The sequence below is a fragment of the Vulpes vulpes genome, chromosome 14 (genome assembly GCF_048418805.1).
Source record: "Vulpes vulpes isolate BD-2025 chromosome 14, VulVul3, whole genome shotgun sequence".
Classification (NCBI taxonomy): Eukaryota; Metazoa; Chordata; class Mammalia; order Carnivora; family Canidae; genus Vulpes; species Vulpes vulpes.
The window spans coordinates 36,003,668-36,027,310 of NC_132793.1; the positions used below are offsets into that span (position 1 = coordinate 36,003,668).

General features: G+C 53.0%; 1 protein-coding gene across 3 annotated transcripts in view; it reads right to left on the minus strand.

The window, feature by feature from the left end:
• The window catches only part of JAG1 (jagged canonical Notch ligand 1), a 36,086-nt gene extending 13,125 nt beyond the window's left edge, over positions 1-22,961 (minus strand). Inside the window, exons 1-10 of one of the 3 annotated variants that reach the window (XM_072736393.1) lie at positions 20,701-20,813; positions 19,008-19,108; positions 18,811-18,902; positions 17,775-17,893; positions 13,014-13,065; positions 7,059-7,313; positions 5,265-5,325; positions 1,267-1,397; positions 850-969; positions 297-410 (exon numbers count right to left, since the gene is read on the minus strand). In XM_072736393.1, coding sequence (XP_072592494.1) covers positions 297-410; positions 850-969; positions 1,267-1,397; positions 5,265-5,325; positions 7,059-7,313; positions 13,014-13,065; positions 17,775-17,870 — 829 coding nt within the window. In that variant the 5' untranslated portion in view covers positions 17,871-17,893; positions 18,811-18,902; positions 19,008-19,108; positions 20,701-20,813. Of the gene's footprint in view, positions 1-296; positions 411-849; positions 970-1,266; positions 1,398-5,264; positions 5,326-7,058; positions 7,314-13,013; positions 13,066-17,774; positions 17,894-18,810; positions 18,903-19,007; positions 20,814-21,641; positions 21,948-22,381 lie in introns of those variants that run through there. The other 2 variants (XM_026012275.2, XM_026012274.2) reach the window with 2 other exon arrangements.
• Positions 22,962-23,643: the final 682 nt, after the last annotated feature.

Genomic DNA, 23,643 nt, shown 5'->3' on the forward strand with positions numbered 1-23,643 from the left:
GCAGAGCTCCAGGGAGCACTCACAAAGCACGGGGGTATCCCGCGGAGAAGTCCCTTCTGGTAGCAGCCACACCATGCAAACTTGGCTTGGTAGGAGGAGGGTGCCCAGAGACTTCGCTTGCAAGGGCTGGAAGCCCAAGCCAGACTCCCCATCAGACTGCTGATGGCACCTCCCCCCTCCCACCGAGACAAGACTCCTGAGACCTGACCCCCAAACCAGGCCCAGGTACCTGCCCCCAAGGCCCACCTCAATGCAGTGATCCTCTGGAAGAGACATGGGCCCAACCCCAGACTTACTTGTGGAACACGTGGGGCCCGTCCAGCCCGGGGAGCACTCACACTCGAAGCCCAGCGAGGTCTCCCTGCAGCTGCCTCTGTTGTGGCAGGGGTCGGACAGGCAGGCGTGCTCCGCTGCGAAACCCGGAGGGCAGTGAGCAAGGGGCACCCGCTTGTTTCAACCTACGTCCTCTCTCCCCGCAGCCAGTCCCACGCCTGGGCCGCAGCTCAAGCTCGCTTCGGACAAGCGAAAGCCAGCCCGGGCTATAGGCCCGCTGTGTCCAGGGAAGGCAGGAAGCCGGCTTTCGCCCTAAGTGTCCCCAGCCACATTTCAAGGCGGCTCAGAGCCGGGGTCACGCCCCCCGCGTGGGCAGATCACCGGGGACCCTCGCGCCGCCTGAAGGAAGTTTAGGGGACCCACAGAACCGCTGGGGTAACAGGTCTTCACTTTGGAGGATATTTTTGTCTTTTTATGAGGCCTTAAGGGTATTGTTATTTTTTTGTAAACTCAGAGTACAAAAAAAAAAAAAAAAAAATGTAAACCGAGGGCTCTCGTTCCACCCGGACCGCTTACCGATCTCACAGTTGGGTCCTGAGTAGCCCTCGGGGCAGGAGCACTGGTACTTGTCGGGGCCCGTGTTGCTGCAGGTCCCCCCGTTGAGGCAGGGCTGGTGAGTCCCGCAGTAGTTGAGATCTGCCAGAGAGACCGCACGGGGTCAGTGGCTCGCAGGCGGCGACAGGCTGCTCAGCTGCCACGGTTCTAGCGGGGGCCCCAACCCCCACCGTTCCTCTTTAAAAACTAAAACCAGAAAAAAAGACCCCAAGCCACGGCCTTAAAGGCAAATTCGAACAGATTCAGAAATAAGTCCCTAGAAAAAAAAATAAAATAAATAAAAGTAAAAACCCTAGGACAGCGGCCGCACTCCTTAACTCCTCCCGTGAACCCCGAGGCCCCCGTCCCGCCCCAGGGCCCCATCCCCGAGGAGCCTACCTTTGTCGCAGAGCTGGCCGCCCCAGTTGGTCTCGCAGAGGCACTGCCAGGGCTCGTTACAGGTGCCATGGACACACCCAGGGTGCGGGATGCACTTGTCGCAGTACAGGCCTTGCCAGCCATACTGGCACCTGGGGACAGACAGCACACCCCCCCCTTTAGTCCTTAGAACATTCGGGGCGATCTGCACCATTTAAGTGCAAGGCTAAGAAGTCCAGGCCTTTCCTGTCTTGTTTCATTCTTGGTGACAGGACAGTGGACTTGCAAGGCAGGCTTGTGCGGGGGCTCCGTCTAAACAAACATTTTCGGTACTTGGGCCGAGGTCCCCTCCCCGGCGGCTGCCGACAAAAGCAGGGCTGTCTGGGGAGAGGCGGCGGGGGCTGGCCTCACAAAGCCACTCTCTTCTCAGGCTCACACGGCTGCGCTGCGCGAGGGTGGGGGCGTGGAATAAATCAGTTCAGGGCCCCAGCGAGCGGCTGCAGAGGCACAGGAAGGACTCTCGGGTGACAACAGCCATGTGAAAGTCGTCGCAACCACGGCACTGTCGGCCACTTTGCCACGGAGGCCTGGTTCTTTGTCTAAACAGCAAGTCACCAGTGCACAAAAACGCAACAAGACACCCAGTGAGGCAGGAAGCCACCTCCCTGTGAGGCTTTAGGAAATCAAAGGTGGGGGGGGGCACCCTCCTCTGGCCAAGAGGAGGCAAAGATCTCGGAACCCACTTCTGCAGGAGAGCGAGCGGAGCCGCAGCACTTGGAACCAATCCCATAGATAATTTATGGCCCACTACCGGGGCTGCTTAAGCTAATTCATTTTATAGTGATTTCTCACTTGGGGGGGGGGGGGAGGAAGAGGTCAACTCAGTTTATCTAGTATTGGGAAACAGAGTCAAGTTTCCTTCATAAGCGTCTCATTAATCGGACTCTTTAGAGGCCAAACGGTGCCTTTGATCCCCAAACAGAAACACAAACATAAACCTTCACCTGGGGTGGGAGAGAGGGCAGGGTCTCAGTCACTCTCCCCTCAAGTTCTAAGCCCTCAGAAACTTTAACTGCCCTCTTAAAACTCAAGCTTTAGTAAACAGGAGAAAGCCCAGGGAAGGTGGGGCGAGCATGGAACTGGACCTGGGAAAAGCCACAGTAAGAACGACCAGCGCCCTCCCCCACCCCCAGCCACTCAGCTGTAACTCTGGAAAACAAGCACCCCCAAGAAGGAAAGGCTTTCCGTTTCCAGAGAGCCGGAGGCAGGCTAGCAAATCCTTATCATGGGAAAATTATAGGGATCCAGCTAATAGCTAATCACCCACGGCCAAGAGTCAACTTAACCCCTGAGAACACTGACTAACCACTTCCTAACTTCCACAAACAAGCCATCCACACCCCAATTCAAAGAACCACCAGAATGCGTGGTTTAAAATTAATCAGACAGAGGGTTTGGCTTTGTGTATAACAGAACAGCAGTCTAAATGACCGTGACCATTCAGAGCAGTAAAAAAAAAAAAAAAAAAATCTGGTAGAAATTTTTTTTTAAAAGTGGGACACTCAAGTTAGTGGGAGTTGGGGGAGGGGGTTTCATTCAGTAAAAGATCATCTTAGCTTGAAAGCTATTAAGAGGAAACTGATTCGGAAATAGCAATATTCTTACTGTCTTCTCTTCCTTCCAAACTATGGATGGCGACACCTCTTCACTTTGCCTAATAAAAGCAAGAAGAGGCAGCTGAGGACCCAACCTCACCTCTTAATTAACGAGAGCTGGATCCCCAAGCATAAAGAAGAAACCACAAGAGGCCATGGATGACTTCAAAAGAAAACAAATAAAAATACTGACCCTAAAAGAGGCATCTACAAAGTTATCCCAGTTTAATAATACATGATTAAGGTTCTCATGAGAATTTGAAGTGACTTTCCTCCTACAATGATTCATCATTAAGTTTGATATTATTGGCAGGCTTGCAATAAAGCAAGCATGTGCACCCAGGAAAAGGAATCTGAGTCTACTTGGGAACAACAAAACCGGTGAAGTTTTCTCATGTGGGGATTAAAAAAAAAAAAAAAAAAAAAGCAGCAAAAACAAACCAAACAACAAAAAAACACCACCTCTGTAATACATAATCCATAGGACAACTTACAGGTAACTGGCCATTCAACTATTTCTGGAGCAGGACACAACCTGAGCTTCCTCAGCTAGAAGGTTCTGTTTTGATTTTCTTTCAAGGTAGGCAGAACAGGACAGGCTGGGAGACTATGCAAATGACGTGTGGGAAAGTCACACCTTAAGTAAATAAAGGCACCAGTGCATGTCTGGGCAGGGAGTGGGAGGGGAGACTTCGAAAGAGAAAGGGCTCCGTTCTGGAAACAAAGCCTGTTGTTCTGGCTGGGAGGGCCCTCCCCTGCGCAGCCGCAGCCGTTCTGATGACAGTAGCAGAAATCCGAAATCACGGCGGCAGGCCTCCCGACACTCATCTGAGCAGAGCAGGCCCAGAGTCGCGATCAGCGCTGCTCATCTGACTTTCTCTAGAACACCCTTAAGAGGGGTGAAGGTAGGTGGATTCCTGCTCACGCTTTGACAGCAATGCTGTCAACTCCGATGCTCAGCTGCCACCAATGGGGCTTAGCATGCCAACACCCACGGCCTTCCAGAAAATAAACCTCTCTGACATGGAGGAAGAGACAATGCCGGGTCAACCTGGTCTGAGTTTGCTTCCAGCTGCCTCAGTTCTCACTTTGGCATCAAGCCTCAGAGCAGTGCTCCCCGCTGCAGAGGAGGGGAAGAGACGTGCGCCGGCGGGGCCGCAAAGTAAAGACCAGAGAATTCCCTGCAAAGTGGCAGTCCCCCAAACACAGAGAACAGCAAGATCGCTCGGTGGGCTTTGTCAAGATGCAGATTCCTGGGCCGAACCCTGGCCTGGGATTCAGTGGGTGCGGTGCAGCACCCGGGAATCTGCATGTCCAAGTCCCCAGTTCATTCGGGGAACTGCTGACATGAACACTGAGGTTTGGGGCAGTGATTCTCAAAGTATGGTCCTGCCAGCGACATGGGCATCACCGGGCGGGGGGACGGGCCACTTATTGGAAATGCACATTCAGGTCCCCCCAGACCTATGGGATCAGACCCTGCATGGTAACGAGAGCGGTGGAAGAGAGTCCACTTGAGATGTGCTGGTTTAGTGTGTTTCGTTTGCCTCCCTGGGCTCAACCCAGGGTAGCTCCTGGGGGAAAACTGCTGGGCCCCAAGGATCCTCTCAGTGTCACTAAATCTGCTAATCCTTCAGATCTGAGAGGAGGGGGAGGCAAGTGAGACTGTGTCAGAATGTCACAGGCACCAACACCATTTCCTGAAACAAGTCTTTCCCAAATTGGCATAATGTACATTTCAAGAAGGTTCCAAAAACTGTAATCATGAAGCAGTTGGGGTGGGTCTCTGTTTGGCTTCTGCATTGTCCGGGACCATAAAAGAACAGACTTCAAAGGCCAGCAGCAAAAGTCTACATTCATCAGGCTCAACTGACAAGATTCCAGCGCAGCCATTAACCTCTCAGCACCGGCCTGGCTCCCGCCTGCAAAGGGGCCAGGAGATTGTACTAATCCCATTCTAAAGAATGCTCGGCTGTCCCCTAGTGATGGGAAAAGTGGGGGAGGGTTGGGAGACCGAAAACCAGGTTGGGGGAGGAGACAGACTCAAAGAAACCCACATCCCTCCATCTCATCCATTAGCACTTTAAGGGGAAGATTATAAAAACGTGTTATCAATTTACAGAACAGTTAATACATGAAGTCACCGACTATGCCCATAAGAGTTTTTTTTTTCCTTCCAAGAGAGAAGTGTGCACATTCCACCAGACAGCTGGTATAATTTAATAAGCTTCGGATGTGCCTATTTGGATTTTTTTTTAAGCTTTCTTGTCCTCCAAAGGAAAAGAGGCATGTTCACAATAAATTCAGTCCCCCTCTTGCATTAAAGGATTAAAAAGAAAAAAAAAAAAAAGTTTAGTCATTTACCTGCAGTCACCTGGGAGTTTGCAAGATCCATGCTTGGGACTACAGCCCTGTCGGCAAATAGCTATAAAAACAACAAAACACACACAAAGATGAGTCAAGCACATGGTTTCTTGCACCACCACCACCACCACCACGAGAATGGCCCAGTACATTAAGCCTACAAAATCCATGACTTTAAGAGATCTCATGTCAAGTCCATTGTAAGGGAAGGAAGATGGGAGGTGCCCAAATAGCAAATCCAGCTTTAAACTTCAAGGCCATGCTAGCAGCTCTTCAAAACGTGATACTACTCAGGGACTAAATGGGGGAGGGGGATCTTCATCCTGAGGCTCTCCACAATAGCTAGCGAGCTCCCTGTCAATTCCCACCCTCTCCAAAAGAACAGGAGCTGTGATCCTTCCTCATCTCACCACCCTGTCCCATGAGGGCACATTCAAGATGAGCCCCAGCATCCTTAACCCCCTCATCCCCACCCCCTATAATGCCCAATGTCTCAAAAATCCCATGGGACTAACAAAGCCAATGAGGCAGGCCTCATTTGGCAGGCTAATCCAGAGGCCAGATCTGGTGGTACTTTTGCAAAGTATCCTTGCAAAGGAATTCTTTTTCCTTTCATTAAAAAAAAAAAAAAATTAACAGATAATAAAAAAATACTCAACATGATATCCCAGTAATAATTACTTATTTTCAGAACACCAACTACTTTAAGTACGTTTGCTAATTCTTTCATTTGAATCCCGGAAATACCATCCCTTTAAAACTCTAGTGACTTAAGAAAAGCTCAGGAGACCTGCAAATTCCTCTGTGTCTTGCCCTTCAGTCAATTCAAAACCTCCCTTTCTAAATTTGAGTGTATCTTGAAAGAATTTACCAAATTAGGTGAAATAAGCAGAGTACACTAATGTTCGTGAGGGCCTACACTGGTCAACTAGAATTACCCACTTGCTATGAATTAGAAGCTTTGTAAAGGTACAAAGCACAGATAATTCTGTGAACATCTGTGACTATGCAGTTAACTCCCTGAATCCCAGGAGAAGGCTGGAACAAAAGACAGCACATCTGAGAGCTTATGCTGCGGTGATGGGTTCGACTCTATGCAAGTGTTAAAGCTCCGGTTCACCACTCACCCCATCCCCCTCAACACCACAGCCCCCGAAAACACCTCATAAAAGCTTGCCAGCAGATGGCCGTGAACTAGGGGCTGTCATTTGCTGCAGGATCACATATTCAGGCACTGAGCTAACCCTGTCCCATTTGGCATCTGCTTTAGGTCAGGTTCCTTAGAAGCAGAGCCTGAGACAGGGGTTTGGGTACAGGAGAAAGGAGTTGAAGGCAGCAGATGGGGTGGGGAAGGAGCCAAGCAGAGGTCTCAGCTGGAATCTGGCTTTAACGTGATCCCAGGGGAAGCCCTGGCGTGTGAACTGTAGCACAGAGTGCAAGGCCAACGGGGGGTGGGGAGTGGTGGGGGTGGTGGCTGGCCTTTGTACCCCCATATAGTCATTTGCAGACTGTGAGCTGGAGGGAAGAGGCATGGAGTGGCTGTTTGGCCAAGGACAAGGCTCTAGAGAAGGAACAGCTGTGAGCCGTTAGCAGCCAACACTCAGCAGCTGGGGGAAAGGGGAGTACCAACAGCATCTTCAGCATCTTTGTGCTTCAGGCCTAGAAAACAGCCCAAATATCCCCCCCCATGTCAGATAGCCACTTGACTGGGTGGGGGTGGGGAGAGAACCTGACACCAACAGTGCCAGCCACTCAGAGCTGGTTAACCCACCCAGCACATGCCTGCCCACACACCTTTGTTACATTCTGGGCCCATCCAGCCCTCCATGCAAGTTTTGTTGCCATTCTGGTCACAGGCATAGTGTCCAAAGAAGTCATCTCTGGGTCGGCAGAACTTGTTGCAGCCAAAGCCATAGTAATAGTCATCACAGGTGACACGGATCTGATACTCAAAGTGGGCAACCCCTGTGTTCTGCTTCAGTGTCTGCCACTGCCTGCTGGGGTTGATCATGCCTGAGTGAGAGGCCTTTTCAATAATGCTGTCGGGCTCTAGAGACAAAACAAAAAAAGAAAAAAAAAAGTATTGATTTGCATTAACATTTGCACCAGAAGCTTCTCCCCTGACCATTTTGCCTATTTTTAACAATGAAAACAAACGCACATAGTACAAAATTCAAACACTACAAACAGGCAGAAAAGTGAAAAGTCTGTCCCCCTCCCCAGAGGCAGCCACCTTTACGTTTATTTACCTTTTTTTAAAGGTTTTATTTATTCATTCATGAGAGGCACAGAGAGGGAGAAAGAGGCAGAGACACAGGCAGAGGGAGAAGCAGGCTCCATGCGGGGAACCCAACGTGGGACTCGATTCGAGTCTTCAGGATCAGGCCCTGGGCTGCAGGCAGCGCTAAACTGCTGCGCCACTGGGGCTGCCCTATTTACCCTTTTAAATGGCTGTGTAGTACTTCCCTGTCTGGGAATACAGTGAAACGCGTTCACCTAGTTCCTGACATATGAGCACTTAGGCCATTTTGACCTTTTACAAGTGAGCAAAGCCATAACAAACATCCTTGAACCGACTGCCCATGTGTGTGGTTCTAGTGTAAGAGACCTCCTAGAAGGGGAAGCGCTGGGTCAGAGGACAGTGCACCCAACCCACATCCAGCCACAGACGACCGCGAACAAAGGCCTGTCAGCCTGTCCTGCCACCCGCACAGGAAACTGGCTTTCCCGGCAGCGATGCCAGCACAGTATAGGTTACCAAACTTTCTGATCTTTGCCTGATAGGTAAAGACGTATCTCTTACTTTAATTAGCATTTAATTAAGTGATGGTGAGCACCCTTCCACGTGGTTACAAAGCCATCTGCATCTGTTCCTGTGAACTGTAACCTGTTTCTCTCCTTTGCCAAGTGCTCTAGTGCGTTGCTGGCCACACCAATTTGCAAAAGCTCTTTACATATTAGAGAAAGCACCTTATTCCAGGTAAAGGTTAGCAATCCTCCTCTTCTGGTTTTAGAGTTTTGGGTCTTGCTCTAGAAAGACTTGGTCTACTTCTAAACTCCTCCCTGGAAGCCAAGGGTAGAGTTTTAGATTTTTAAAAATTTGTAAACTTTGCCACCTTTTCAGCTGGCACTTGTACCACGAACTTGATGTGATTCACCTTTCACCTTTGCCCAGAAGGCAGAGGGGAAAGTAACACACCCCAGTTTAGGGACAGGTACACTAGGGGTTTTTCAGAGCCAAGTCATGCTCTTTAAAAGGTGCCTATTGAAAATGAACACGCCCAGAGCTCAAGCAGCCAGCTCTCACTCAAGAGGAGTAAGAAGTGGTCCCTGCCCTGAGGTCACTTATAATCTAGTCTGAGAGAAGAGACAGGTTCAAAAATAAATCCAACCGCCAGGTGCCAGGAGTCCAGGGGAGGGACGGGAAAGGGAAACAAGGCAGTAAGTCAGCACCACAGCCTGATGCGGTGTTTGTTTTCTTAAACCTGCCAGCACCAAGCCTTCACTGCCTTGTCAAGGGCAAGGCCACCTTCGGGAGACTGTGTTAGGACCTACTCACAATGTCTGTGATTCTTACCCACCCACACCCCTGTTTTTCTAGGACCAGGGCCTGTGCTCATCTACAAGATTATGCAAAGCCAACAAGTGACCAGGGGAGGAGGAGCTCCCGAGGGGCTCCATCCACACGAGTTCCAGCTTCACCCCAGCATTCACCCTCTGGGTTTAACTGTAGTGTGGGCAGGACAAGCGTCGAACAAGCCCACATACCTGTAGACTTACACCCCAGCACACACAGAACCACCTGCAGATAACGCTTTACTAACATGAAGTCTTACAAATAACACAGGTCAAGGAATGACAAAAATGTCCCTCCATTAACTGTGTGTTTGCTCTGCTGGTTCAATTAAAAAGTGTAGCAAGCTATTACCATGTGATTATGAGATCTTAATACGGGAATTATTTAAACACACAGCTCAAAAGCCTCCAGCATCTCTTGGGCAGGTAACAACAAACAGTTCAGACAAGAGTCTAGGGTAATCCTAAAGGCACAGGCTGACAGGTCATTTTCAACAGTTCAGTTGGCTTTCCACCTAAGTCTAGAATATGCGAAAACTATTATTCTGGAATCCTCACCATGGCTAACAGATCCATAGAACCAGCCTCACACCTGTGTGGCAGGTTCCTCCCAGCAGCTGGGGGTGGTGGGGTGGGGGTGGGGGGGAGGAGTCATGGGTGCAGGACAGGGTTTCTGGTATCTGGTTGTAGACATCAACTCTGCTACCTGCTTCTTCCAAGCTGCCACCACCTGAATTGTACTTCCTCTCAGCTTGGGGCATAGAGGTGTATCCAGGGGGTTTTTCACCTGGGGGTCCAGCTCTATGACCGGAAGACGATGTTAGCAGACCCTCCTGTGATCTTCAGCTGTGTGAAGATGGAGCACGTAGCCCCCACAACAGCCTCGCAGGCCAAGGCAGAGGTAATAAGGCGAGTCTGAGCATAACCTTGAGGCCACGCCAACCCACAAACCTAGGACAGGAGCTTAGTCAAGGTGCCTAAGCTAGAAGGAAAACCTGGACTAACGCTTATTCGATCTGCTGAGCAGTGCCATAAACTGAAACCGTTTGCACTGGGGGAGAAAAGAAAAATGTGGGTCTTATATAGTTCTGAAAGAGAAATGGTCTCAAGAGGACTAATGCCAGGAGGGCCAGGCTTTAGGCAACAGTCTAACACTCAAACAGCACCTGGGCTTTGTCGGGGCCAATCTCTCTACAGAGCCTAGGTGAGAAGGAATCCTCTGTCCTAAAACTCAGGGTTCTGCCTCTATGAAGCCAGAATTTAGGCAACTTGTTTGGCCCCCAAAGAGCAGCCAACTCCATCTGGGTTGCTACACATCCTTAGGCTTTGCCCTCATGGAGTACTGCCCCATGGGAGGGACAGAGGGTAAAGAGTAATAAGCAAAACATTCCAGGCAGTGCAAACAGCATGTGCAAGGGCCCTGCGGCAGGACAGAAGGTGATGATGCATTGGAGGACAGAATGGGGACTGGTGGAACAGGCTGAGGATTTGGATATGGTAGAAGACAATGCAGCATGCAGGATGGAGTTAGGAGCTAGCAAGGAAACAAAACAGCTGTACAAGGCCTTTGGGGCCACACAGAGAGCTGTCCCAAGAGCAACAGGAAGCCACCAAGTGGCTCTTAGTGAAGAGGACAATCAAATCGAATCAAGATGTAAACCAGAAACAGAGGATATTGTAGGTCAATCATTTTAAATGAAAAAAGGGAAATGCTCTGGAAAGACCAGGATGGCAAGAGGATGGAGAAAGCACTGGTGGTGGACCAGAGTAGATATGGATGGGCCAATTCAGCCACTACCATAGGGGTTCGGGTGTTAGCAGATGGTGACTTGGACCAGCAGGGGACATGCGGGAGGTGGCAGGATTCCAGTGAGGCATTAGAGATAAGATTTTCAGAACCTGGAGGTGGATTAGATATGGATGCGAAGAGAAAGGGAAGTACTACAGGGTGTCTTCCAGATTTCTGGCTCATGGTACTAGGTGTTGAAATGCTGGTGCCAGTCATCCATGAAGGGCCCTAGGCAGGATCTAATTTGGAGAGAGAAGATGCCAAATATGGTTCTGAACGTGAATTCAAGATCCCTTGTAAGTGCCGTAAAGAGAGAGGCTGAATAAACAAGTGTATAAACCACTTCCTCCTCTTTGGGGCTCACACAGTGAGTCTCAGCGACCTGCAGTAGGCATTCCAGGGCTTTGTGACAACTCCTGTCTTCAAGAGTAGAGGTCTGAAAGCTCTTTCTCCCTACCTCAAGTCTTCCTTGTGCCTTTCCGGGGATTTCTTTACCCCCTCCTCAGTGAGGAGGGGCTTCAGAACCCCAAAACAGGGCTACTCTGAAATGGAAACAACCGCGGGCAGCTCTGGATGGTCACCAGCTTCCCACAGGCGCAGCTAGCTGACCTGTGGGGGGACGGAAGGCCCAAGAAGGGCCCTACAGACACTAACTGTGCTGCACACCCTAACAGGTGTCCTGAACCAGCTCCTGCCATGAGTCAGAATCAATCTCGAGGATCTTCACTCTACCAGATTGTTTTAACATCTAACAGGGAAGGGAAGGAGAAGATCACATCTGCACCAGAATATCTGAAGTGTCTAACTGCCCCCTCCCCATCTTCCCAAAGCTTAGTTACCATGGTAACCAGTTCACAGTGACACAACTCTCACACAATCCCCAGTGTTTGTGGCCCATGAGGGAGGAGAACAAAAAGGTGTCTAATGACCCTGACAGGCATGGGCCACAACTGAGGCTGGTTACCACCCTCCTCTGCCACCACACCACAGCAGGACGGGGTGGCCCTCAGAGAGTCCACAGATCTGGGCTTCGGATATCAGAGCAAGAGGAGTGACCCAAATTGCCTGGAACCTTCAACACTACAGGGCTTAGCAGTAATTATGCGGCCCCGGGCGGAGGGTAGGGAGGTGGGGGGCTGGGGGGCAGAGCCGATGAGCCAGACACAGCCCAAAGTAGCCTTCCTCACAAGTGCCAAGCCCTCACCACGTCCACTCTGGGCATTCAGCATCCTCAGATGTGCTTAAAAGAAAATGGCATGGTGAGGAAATGAGGGGAGAGGTTATCAGTAGCCAAAACCAGAAAGGGTCAGTGAGGTACGGAAGAAGGGAGGAGACATTCAGAGGGTGGAGGGCAAAGAGAGTTGGATCACCCTCCCCCTATGCAGACTAAGGGATTTCAGCATGAATCAAGCTTTCCCAGGACAACCTTCCAGATCTTGCTAGCAAAAAAGGAAGTGCAGAGTTTCAGCGAGGGAGGGAAAACATTTTTAAGTTAAAGAGCAAAGACTACACCATAGAAGCCAGGCTGCTGCCATTTCCAGACACAACCCCTGTGACTTCCCCACCTCGCAGCTCTGAAAAGCAACCTGCCCTTGAAACCGCCGTCATCTTTGAGAAGGGGACAGGCAGCCGCGGTGCCTGTGAGGCTCTGGGATTCCGCTTCAATGAGAGGTCTGTCATGCACAGTGTGGGAAAGAAACCCTGAGCCGCTAGAGGCTCACCTGCCCACCAAGTGAAATTCAAGGTCTTCAGATTTAGAGCTCAGCGCCACCTTTGCAGGCTTTATCTTTCTGATGAGAGATTAAACGCTCAACTTAAAGTTTAAATGGACTTTTAAAAAGTCACTACTTTGATCCTTTAGCAGTCTGCACAGTTTTAAAGTTGTAAAACCGGGACGCCTGGGTGGCTCAGTGGTTCTGCCTTCAGCTCAGGGCACGCACGATCCCGGGATCTGGGATCGAGTCCCATGTCGGGCTCCTGCATGCAGCCTGCTTCTCCCTCTGCCTGTGTCTCTGCGCCTCTCTCTCTCTCTCTCGTAAATAAATAAAATCTTAAAAAAAATAAATAAATAAAGTTGTAAAACCATTAAGATCTCTATCCCAAAGATAATCTAGGTCTCATATTCAGGGACTGAGGTAACTGGGAATCTGTCCTGGCCACTCAATGTTCCAAGTGGACACATTCTAGGGAAGTTATGGAAGAGACTCCAGGGAGTTCACCCTGGGGATGGTGGGGTGGGTACAGGATGGGGGCAGACAGCAGGGAGTGTAGGACAAGCCCTCTGCAGCACTCCGGAGACAGATCCAGCCCAACACTACTGTGCCCCAAGCACCGCACTTCCAGAAAGGCACACCTGGAGTAAAGCCCGTTGCTGTGATACTTACGGAGAGTGTCATTACTGGAATCCCACGCTTCCACCAGCAAAGTGTAGGACCTCTGCAACAGAGAAAAACCACCACTTAGTATTCAGAAATAAGAGTCAGCTCCCACATGTCACACTTGCTCGCCCTCCCTCACATACTCCACCGAACAGAACCATAAAGCCAAAATGAAAACTCTTGTTTGCTGTGGAGCAGAGATTCCCCCAACGCCCCTCCTTGGTACCCATCCCCAGGTTGACTCCTTCTGCCTGGCAGGGGCCCACCACGATTGGTCACCGTCAGCTGTGCAAGCTGCCCAAAGTCATCATCAGGAAGTACCACCTCCCTATATGTGAACACAGTACAGTTTTCCAAAACTTTCCAGACCTTAACTCTAGTGCATGAGAAACACAAAGAATTTCTTCTAAGCTAACCTAACCAGGTATTTGCATGGGGGCGGGGGGAGGCCATCCAGTGAGGAGGGCTGAGTATTGCTAAGGTTACACTTTGGGCCCTGGTGGGGCAGCCCCTGGGGAGGCCCCCTTTCCTTTCCAGAACCCCTTTGAAAGCCCTGTCTGTGAGACCATCTCGGCTCCCACAAGTATCAGGTGACTCTAGGAAGCAGGAGGGGGGGTAGGTGCAAAGAGACCAGGACAAAGGCGGCGACCTAACTTGGGGTGCTTGAGGGCCAGACTCTGGGGGTGAAAGCACAAAAAGGGAGAAACCACCACACCCCCACGGGTTATAGCTATTGATGGACTTATCTGTCAATAAGATCTAACATTCCAGGAATAATCAGAGTCCACTAACTAAACAAATTCCCTGGACACTGGCAGGATGCCAGCTATTATACTGAAGGCACCTTTTATCTTCCAGGCTTATCTCAGAATTCCACACCCCCCCCCCCCCCAAATCCAAGCCATTAGCAAATTCCCGCTTTTACTCAAATCTTCACTTGTAATTTAGAATGAGGTCAGTCTCACAAAACACAGTTTAAATAAACCTGCTATCTTGGCGCTGGAGAAATATATCTGAGGGGGGTGGGGAGAAAAGGCCCATGAGGCCTTCCTCCTCTGTATCCCTGCATGGTCACTGTCAGATACCAACGCGCTGGACACAGTGGCGCACGGAGCTCAAAGAACCCCGTGTGGCCAGAAGCACAGTCACCAAGAAGAGGCAGACCTACAAGGTGAAGGCAAACATGGAGCAAAAGAAAGAAAAAAGGAGCTTCATTCATAACTCCAGGCAAGCTTATGGCTCGCACAGAGACACAGCATGTTGTCTCTGAATATAAAAATATCTTGTGATAGACCCTGCCTTGGAATTCAGCCGAAATATGTTTCATACTCAAAGCAGAGTAGGATTCCATTTCGTTCACTGATAACTGTGGGAAAATGCTCAGAAAAGCAAGCAAAACCAGGCAAGCCAGGGCACATACCCAGCCCTCTCCTGTTTGGTGGCCATGGGTCCCAATTCATTGTTGTCATCGTTAATATTTTATTAGTAAAAGTTACACCTTGTTTACAGCCACTAAATTTCCCGGGACTTAACAACAAATTACAGGACTCTTCCCTGAGAGCAGCAAGAAATTACATTTCTCTACGGATTGGAGGTGAGAACCAAGTCCAAATGAGGCCAGATGTGGGACTGATTCTGTATAATTAAGCCCATCGCTGGCTGGCCATGTCGAGACCCACGTTCTATACATTCACGTATTGTAATTAATCCTCTGATTAAATGCATTGATACCCGCGGTTCTGACAGACTTGCACAAGCACTAAACATGTAATATCCACAAACCCCACAGGAGGAGAAGGCGTGCCTGGACTGAGCTGGCATGACAGTATTAACTCTGCCTGATGCTCAAAGAAGGTGGCATCCCTCAGTTCTTGCAAAAGAACCAGGAAGAGCAAGCTGTGTCCCAGGTTGATCTCCACCATTGCCAGGAAGACCTCAGGAGGTGCTGACCAACACTGCCCAACCCCGAGGGAAAAGAGTGACACAGCAGCACAGAGCTCGGGACGCCAAGTGTCCTAATCTTCCGTGAACTGCCTTCTCAGAGACGGACACGGGGTGAGGGCTGGGGCTACAGTGCTGACAACAAGGCCTTGTCAAAAAAATAAACAAAAGAAATAAAAAGCCCTGGATGTCTCTGTCCCTGGTTTCTGAGAAGTGCTGATGGTTCTGGGCCTCACCTCCTGGGGCAGGAGGATTCCTCCCACCCAGCCTTCAGAAGAAAGGATTCCCTCCAAGGCCCCTATTAGGAGGCCCTCTTCCCTCCCACTCCATCCCCACACTATAGATCAACAATCAAGATAATTTGGTAATGATTATTAGTTGCTAGGAACTTTAATTTTTCCCAGGCCCACGCTTGACCTCTGTACATCCCAGAATATATATCCATACTCGGAGGTCCAGACCGCACACTTTGTGTCATCATGTTAGGCCAGTATCAGGCCAAAAATTGGATGCAATCTGCTCTGATCACGTCACCCCCAATTTGTCACTGCCAATCTGTCCCCCAGCAGAGGCCAAGTCCCTGGGCACCCTCTTAAGGGCTTGGAAAGGGGGTGCCAGGCCAGATGACGGGCAAGTGTCCAACTTAACAAGTTCATACAATAATACCACCCACGAGAAACAGAACCAGCAAATACCTGGATCTTTCTTGGTCTCAGACTACACAAGCAAGACTAGAAGAAGAGTCCCCTTACTTTTTTTTTTTTTTCTTTTCTTAAATCTCTCCCAGAAGGATAGCCTGGGGGCAGAGCAGGAGGGATGGGTAGATGGGAAGCTCCTTCAGTGTGGGTTTGTGCCTCCCTTCCCACCTCCAGGCCCAGGAAATCTGGCCACAGCAGCTGGTTCCCATTCCCATGCAGCAGGCAGGAATGGCCAGCTCTCAGAATGACCTCTGGGGAGGAGGGTCCGGCCTCCAACCCCAAGGCCCCCGGGGCGCCCGGGACCTCCCAGCACCCCGGGCACGGAGGCTGCGGGCGGCCGCGTTCTGCGCCCAGGCGACTCCACAGTGGTTACCTTGGCACCGCGCACAGTGGTAAGCACTTAATTGCCACATTAAGAAGGGGGATGTAAGAAACAAAGGTAATTGTGTTGGCAGCTGGGAGCTTCCTTTTCCTGGCAACAGTGGCAGCCAAACCAAGCCCGGAGAAGAGGCTGCTTCCATTCCTGCCAAGCCGACGGACACAAACAAACCGCCATCCAAGCGGCACACGTGCGGCGTCCAAAACCCCAGGCCGCTGCGACGGGGCGGCCGAGGAGCACAGACCCCGGGGATGCCCGACGTGCCCAGGGGGCCATTGTGCGAGGCGGCCGGCCCGGGGTTTGTCTGGGGCCCTGTGCTCTGCTGACTCAACTGTCGCTTCCTGTCGCGGGCCCTGTATTAGCAGTATTTTTGGAGAGGCGGCATTATTCTCTGTAATCCTCATTTCAGTCAATTCGGCCACACTATTGTCCTGCCTGCGTCTGGGTGGCCACAGTATAAAATATTCCAGTCACAAACATATTAAAGGCTTCAGCGATCGCATGTGTGGGCACACGCACGCTCGCACGAACAATTCACGTGTCACCAGGTCGTGGCCAGGGGAGGCCTGAAGAAAGGACAACTGCCCCACAGCGTCCGAGCTGACATGACTTCGGCCGGGCCGTGGACTGCAATTTAGTCTGCAGGGCTTGACATTTCAATAGAGTCCGATCTGGTTACAAAGGGTGATTTTCTCATGAAAGCCCACCTCAAAGACTCACCAAGTGGGCCCCAAAGCTCATATCCAGATTGGAGACTCTCAATGAGATGCCCCCACCGCCTTTCCCATCATTACCCTTACCTGTTTGAAAAGCATCCCACTGATAATTAAATGCACCAGTTACAAAAGGGTGGCGAGGTTAATAGATAGAATACCGAGAAGCCAGCCAAGCACAACCGTCCGGTTCACACAGAGCAAGCCTGAACAAGAAGCCTTTCTACTTATTTACCAAAAGTGTAGAAAAACTGGGCTGAGCTGGTGGAGGACTCAATGTTTGACTATTTATGTACCACTTTAGCCCCTGGGAGCCACATCGCAGAATTTCTTCCCTGAACATGCACTGCACCAGTGACAAACGTCACCACAGGGCAGGGCAGTCCACGCAGTGACCAGAAACCAGCAAGGCAATCACCACACGGCCACCCAGCACCACGAGCCAAGATAAAGGTGGAACACTTCTGAATGCAGAACCCGGTTCTGCCTCTGTCACCGTTCTAGGAAACCCAAGAGTCATCACTTCTCATGCATCCTAATACATCTTCCTGAAGTTGAAAAGTAGGTTATGTTTATTTTGTTCTATTTTTTTTTTAAGTGTATTTAAAAGCTCGAGCCATGTGCCACTTCTCTCAGAAGGAACACACTTGTAGAAGTTTACCAAGGGGGAACTCTTGGGAATATTTGCCTTAAGGACTACCATGCTGTGTGCACATCCAGAGAGGATGCATTCCTACATGGCAAGCCTGACACTGGAACCAAGTTCTGGGCCTTTAGAATGGACTGGTGGCTGCTATGAATCCAGCCAAGACCTCTGCCTGCTTTCCTGTTTTCAGATCAGGAACATGAAGACTCCTTTGTTGCCTTGGCTGCATGTTTTTCAGGAACAACGTTTTTCATCCGTGTGAAACTTTCCACATGCCTTCTACCAAGGGACCCCTTCCTGCTCCTTGATGTAAAGGTTGTAGGCAATACTCAGATCATTGGTTTTCAGGGAAGTGACATGCCTGTTTAAGTGGCTGCCACTCCTTCTTACCCCTACTGCCTGGATGCCAAAAGCTTCACCGTTGTCTACAAATGTCTGAAGTTCCTGAAGAATTATGGGTGTGGAGTTGGTGGGTTGCAAACTCATGTAAGTACTGGAGGTTTAAGTTGCTAAGAAACAAGACAAGGAGGAAGAAAACACAGAGGTTTACACCTTGAGAAGAAAAAATTAGAAACCAAGTAATCTGAACAGGGATTTCATGTGGGGAGCAGCCATCCTACAGACACTTAGCACCAAGTAAGCACAGGTCCCCTTTCCCCCCAAGCCTGGTTTTGCAACGCAGATGTGTCATTTCATCACTTTCATTTGACACAGGGGTCTGAGAGCAGAAGAGGTTTTCTCCACATGAGAAAAGGCCTGTGCTCTAAGCACTTAAACTCCTGTGTGCAGTTGTCTGCATGCATGATGACCACATGGGTTATACATACTGGCTGCAGAAAGGAGCCAGTTCAGAGGAGAACCCCATCCATGTGTCCACACCGCACCTAACAGAAGCACAGGGACCCAGAAACACAGCAGAGGGCATAAAGGCAAGGACATGTCAATTATATTCTGTGATGAATCTAGTGGCATCGGATTTCCTCAAATCTCCCCCCCCCCCCCCACAGTTGCTCAATCAGGCCCTAAGTGTGATAGGGGCCAAAGCTGGCATCCCTCTGTAAGAAAGACACTTCATTGGATTTTCCTGGAAAAAAAAAAAAAAAAAATCAGCTGCTCCCAGCAAACCTTTTATCACTGTCAATGGCCTTTAAATAGGACACCAAAAGACCTGATAATCAACTACCTCCACCCCACCCCAAGTTTCTCTAGATTCATTTCACTGCAGGGTCCGCAAAGCATCAGTTCAGGAACTGGGGTCCTGGAGTTCCTAAGAAGCTTTGGGGGCTGGGTAGTGGTAACTGCATGAATGGATTTTCAATAAGCAGGTACTATGGGGAGTTAGCACTAATTTTGAGAGGTACAACTTAACCATTTCAATGACTTATAAATGGTTATTCTCAAATCACTTCCCGTTGAGCTCAATTACCTTCCATAACATATGTTCTTATCACTGGGTGCGTCTGATTGGAGGGTCATCAATCAGGCCAGTTAGTTCCAGTTAAGACCCTGTGAACAGCCCTGGTTTGGGGATTAGAAGCCACCAATGAGAACCACAAGCCCGGAACAGGGGCAGCAGACAACCAGTGGCACATTGATCAGATACAATCCAACAGGCAGACCCACCTCTACAGAGCTCCCCACGTGGACACTGGAATGTGGACTAGATTTCAAATGTGACCACTCATTTCCTCTTCTTCCTCTCTATAACACGAACAGTTGTTTGACTACAGTCATAATTCCAAACAAAAGACATGAATTACACCACCTTCTAAACTGACCTTCTACCGTGCCCTCTGAACCACAGCTCTTCCACTGTCAGCACATTTGGGAAGACCCATGCTAAGGGTAATTGTGACTGCTTACGGGCCAGGGCCTCCAATGGAAGTCCCAAGTGGTTTGATTAAAAAAAAAAAAAAAAAAATTGTATCACCTTCCCATCTTGAATTCTGTACCAAGTTCAGTACAAGTAAGTTCAGTACAAGTAAGGAAGTCAGTTTTAAATAGACATGCTTATTAATATTTTATTGCCAAACTGAATGAGACTGTTCTATGTTCCTCAATACCTAAGAGCTTTCACTTCAGGTTAACATTCACCCTGGAATCATTCTTTAAAGTTACAGACTGTGGTGTTTCTCTAACCACACTCGGGAAAATAAACTAAAACAATACACCTAAACTTCACTTTCTCTTGGGAAGCAAAGCTTATGTTTCACAGCAGGTCTTTTAGGGGGGCAGGGTGGAGACTCATTTATGAGTGATACATGCATTTGGCCCAACTTCAAAAGAACTACACTCTGTGTAGCCCCAGCAGTCTCCCTATTCTAGAAAAGCCGAGAGTCTATTTCATGGTTGGTGACCCGTGGGCCCTGAAACCACAGAAGAGCACCAGCAAATCAATCGTCTCCCTGCCCCACACACCGCTTCTGCTCATTCCCCATTTGACATTTGGCAGAGTCCTAGATAGGGACAGACACACCTTCTGGGTCACTTTTCCGGGGCCAGTCTGGTGAGCAAGGCTCCCTGTTCTCATCCAAGCCATCCTCTGACCCTACTCTCCAAAGTGAGCCTCAGCCAGGCCTGCAGCTTTTCCACATCACTAATAAGATTCCTTTTATGGTCTTGTGAAAAGCAAGGGGCTCCGGACTGATCCTCAGGAGGGTGGAACCACCTGCAGGCCCCTTCCCCCCTAAACTCTAAACACAAGTTCAAGGGCGGGCAGTATTCACAGTTAACTTGGGCACAGTCAGATTACAAAGTGGCCAGCCTCTTTAAAGTTCTCCCTAGTAGGGGATTAACAAACAAGATAAACAGTCTTTGTAAAATTGAAATCTCACGACAGACGCGGCCCTCCATTCTCAGAACTCTACATACCATGGGTTTTTATAAGTCCCTTTTAATGGCATGTTTCCGATAACTGTCTTATCTCACCCATGGCAGAGGGCGCTTTATAACGCCAGTTCCAGTCAATGTGCGGCTTGAGAGCCACCCCAAGATACACACACACACTCACACGTGCCCCCCCACGCCCACACCGAGGCACTCTCCCCCCTCCCTCTCCTCCCGGCCCTGCGAATCACAGCCCCAGCCCGCGGATAGGAGGCAGCAGAGCGCACCCCATCAGAGCACGTGGCGGAGAGTATTCCCCCGGGCACGGAGCTCCCCCCCCCCCCCCCCACCGCCCACCCTCGCCGCACAGGCCGGGCCAAGCCCCAGTCCTGGCGATGAGCCACGCCTCCTGGACGGCAGCAGCGGAGCAGAGGGCACCGGCATTTTCCCCTTTCCTCCGCTTCTGCAATCACACGCATCTTCCTTCTACCCAGTTCGGGATGTTGCAAGGGCCTGGTTGCAGGGCGGGCCGGCCGGGCCCGGGGCCTCGAGCGGCGCCCGGGGCAGGGGTCCGAGCACTTGCACTCTCCGCAGCCGCCTCCCGCGGGCCGCCCCTTCCAGGCCTTGACACGCCCCCGGAGGCTAGCGGGGGCCGGAGCCCGCCGGACGAGGGCGCACCCCCGCCCTTCCCGGGGAAGTTTGCAAACACAGCTGGTTCCAGAGCCCGGGAACCGCTGGAAGTGAGGCCACAAGGGCTACGCCGCGCGGGGGCGAGGGCAGGAAGGGGCCGGCAGGGGGCGGAGGCTCTCGGGCTCGCGGCTCCAGCCCAGGCCCAGAGACAACCCCCACCCCCCTCCCGGGCGGCGGCCGCCCCCGCACCCTACGTCCAGCCCGGAGCGCGTCCCCGCACGCCCCAGTCTCCCGGGGAGCAGCGGGAAACTGGCTCCCCCGCCCTCCAGGAAGGGCACACCCGCCCTCGCGGCAGCTCACGAGAAAGGGGGGAGTGACCGTTTGGACGGCTTCGAAGGCCTGGGCTGCGCGTCGCCTTCCACGGCGCATCAGGTTTAATGCGTTAAGCAAGGAGATCGTCCATGATGACGCCCAGCCCGGGCGGGGTGGGGGTGGGGGTGGGGGTGGGGAGGGGTGGGGAGGGGTGGGGAGGGTCACCCTGGGGCCTTCCAGATGCGGGTCTAATAAGCCCGCCTCCCTGGGAGCTCTGCCCCACGAGCCCCCGTGGGCTCCCCACCGCCGCGCGCTAGGCGAGAGGCCGCGGAGACGGGGCCCGCGGAGACCGTAAGCGGAGTCGCAGCCGCCTCCCGCCGCACCCGGCAGGGCTTCCCAGCTAGCGCGGAGGTCCCGGCCCAGACCCTCCGAGCCCCGTGGCAAGGCCGTGGGGCCCCGCGGGCCGCCCTCCCCGCGCCGCGCACTCACCGGCCAGGCGAAACTGAAAGGCAGCACGATGCGGTTGCGTTCGCTGCCGCGACCGGCCTTGAGGTTGAAGGTGTTGCCCCCGAGCACCGGGGTGGAGCCCGACCCGAAGCTGCAGGGCCCCCCGGCCGTGACGCGGAACTGGTACTCCTTGAGGCACACTTTGAAGTACGTGTCACACTCGTCGTGAGAGCACTTGCGGTCCCCCGGGCTCCGGACGCCGCCGCAGCAGTGCCCGCTCTGCAGCTCCCCGTTCACGTTCTGCATGGACAGGATCTCCAGCTCGAACTGGCCCGAGGCGCCGCACACCTGCCGGCGAGGGACGGGGGCGGGAGGTCAGCGCGGGGGAGAGCGGTGTTCTCCGAGGGGGCAAGTGGCGACTCCCTCCCCGCCCGCCCCGACGGGCCCCCGGCGCCGGGGGAAAGTAATTTTGCAAGACTGAGTGCGAGGGCTCGACGTGACCCCGAGCGTAAAACGCACGAGTGCCGGAGCCGTCCGACGCGTGCTCCCGGGGGAGGAGAGCGGAGAGGACGCGGCCCCCGCCCCGCCCGGAGGGTGGAGGGGACACGCAGGGGGGCTGGGGCTTCCCAGCCCGGGCGCAGCCTCTCGGGCGCGGGGACCCAGCCGCGGAGCGGGGCGCCCGAGGGCTCCCGCGCCGGCTCGAGGCGCTCCACCGCAGGCGTCCAGGGAGCTGCGAGGGAAAGGAGAGGGCGGGCCGGGAGGGAGGCCCGGCAGGCTCCTACCTTGGCTCGCAGGGCGCAGAGCAGGGCGAGCAGGAGGCTCAGGGGGCGCCCGGGCCGGTCGCGCGTCCGTGGGGACCGCATCGCTGCGCCGCGCGCCGCGGGCACTCGGGACGCCGCTGCCGCGGCTGCTGCTGCTCTCGCTGGTGCTCCGGCCGGTGCTGCCGCCGGTGCTGCCGTCGCCGCTGCCCCTGCGGCCGCCGCGTCCCGGCTCTAATATACTCCGCCGATTGGAGCATGCACGACTGGAAAACAACACCACTTTTCAAAAGCCCTTTCAGGAGCGGCGCGTTCCAGAAGGCAAAGGGCCCGGCCTCCTTTTATTATTCTGATCGCTTCTTTGAGGCGCTCCCCCTCCTCTTCCACCTCCCGGCTTTCTTTCCTTCTCTCGCGCTCCCCTTCTTTTATTATTATGATTATGTGCAGCCTTTTATTCCCTTTCAGATCAGCTGCTTAGAAAGAAGAGAGGGAGGGGAGGGAAAAAAAAAAAAAAAAAACCCGAGCCCAGTTCGCGGGCCGGCCGCAGGTAACACAATGACGCGTGCCCGCTCGGCTCTCGGAGAGGGACTCGGAGAGCCCGTCTGGGAGCCGCGGCCCGGGCTGGCCACCTCTACCCAGCGCGCCGGACGGGCGCATGCGCGCCTATTAATATTCATGAGGGGGCGTGCCAGGCGAGGACACGCCCCTTCCCTCCGGCTGCTGGGGAGGGGGAGTTCTGGGAGGAACTTGGAAGGGGCCGGGGGCTCCGGGACCCGCGGGACGGCGTAGGCGTGGGCGTCCCGGGGCCCGGCGCGGACCCGCGCGCTGGGGAGCTCCGGGCCGGGCGGGGAGGCGGGCGGGGTGCGGCGAGGACCTCGCCAGGGTCCGCTGCTCAGGGGCGCGCGGCGGCCTGGGGATGCCAGGAGTCCCCTCGGGCTCCTCGGGCTCCTCGGGCTCCTCGGGCCGGGCGGCTGTGCCGGCGGGTCGCGGCCCCAGGGGTAGGCGCTGCCGGAGCGGTCGGCGCGGGGCAGCTTCCGCCTTCCGAGCCGCCCGCGTCAGCTGCGGCTGTCGCCCCGGGAGGAGGGCCTGCCCGCCGGGAGCCCTGCCCGCCGGGAGCCCGGCCCGCTTCCCGCGAGCGAACGAGCCGCCCAGAGCGCGCTGCTGGCGGCTGCGGAGGCGGCGGCGGCGGCGGCGGGGGCGAGGCTGGCGGGGGCGAGGCGGGCGGGCTTGCAGCCGTCGGCTCGCCCGGCGGAGCCGACCTGGGCAGGCGCTGCTGGGAACTTTGA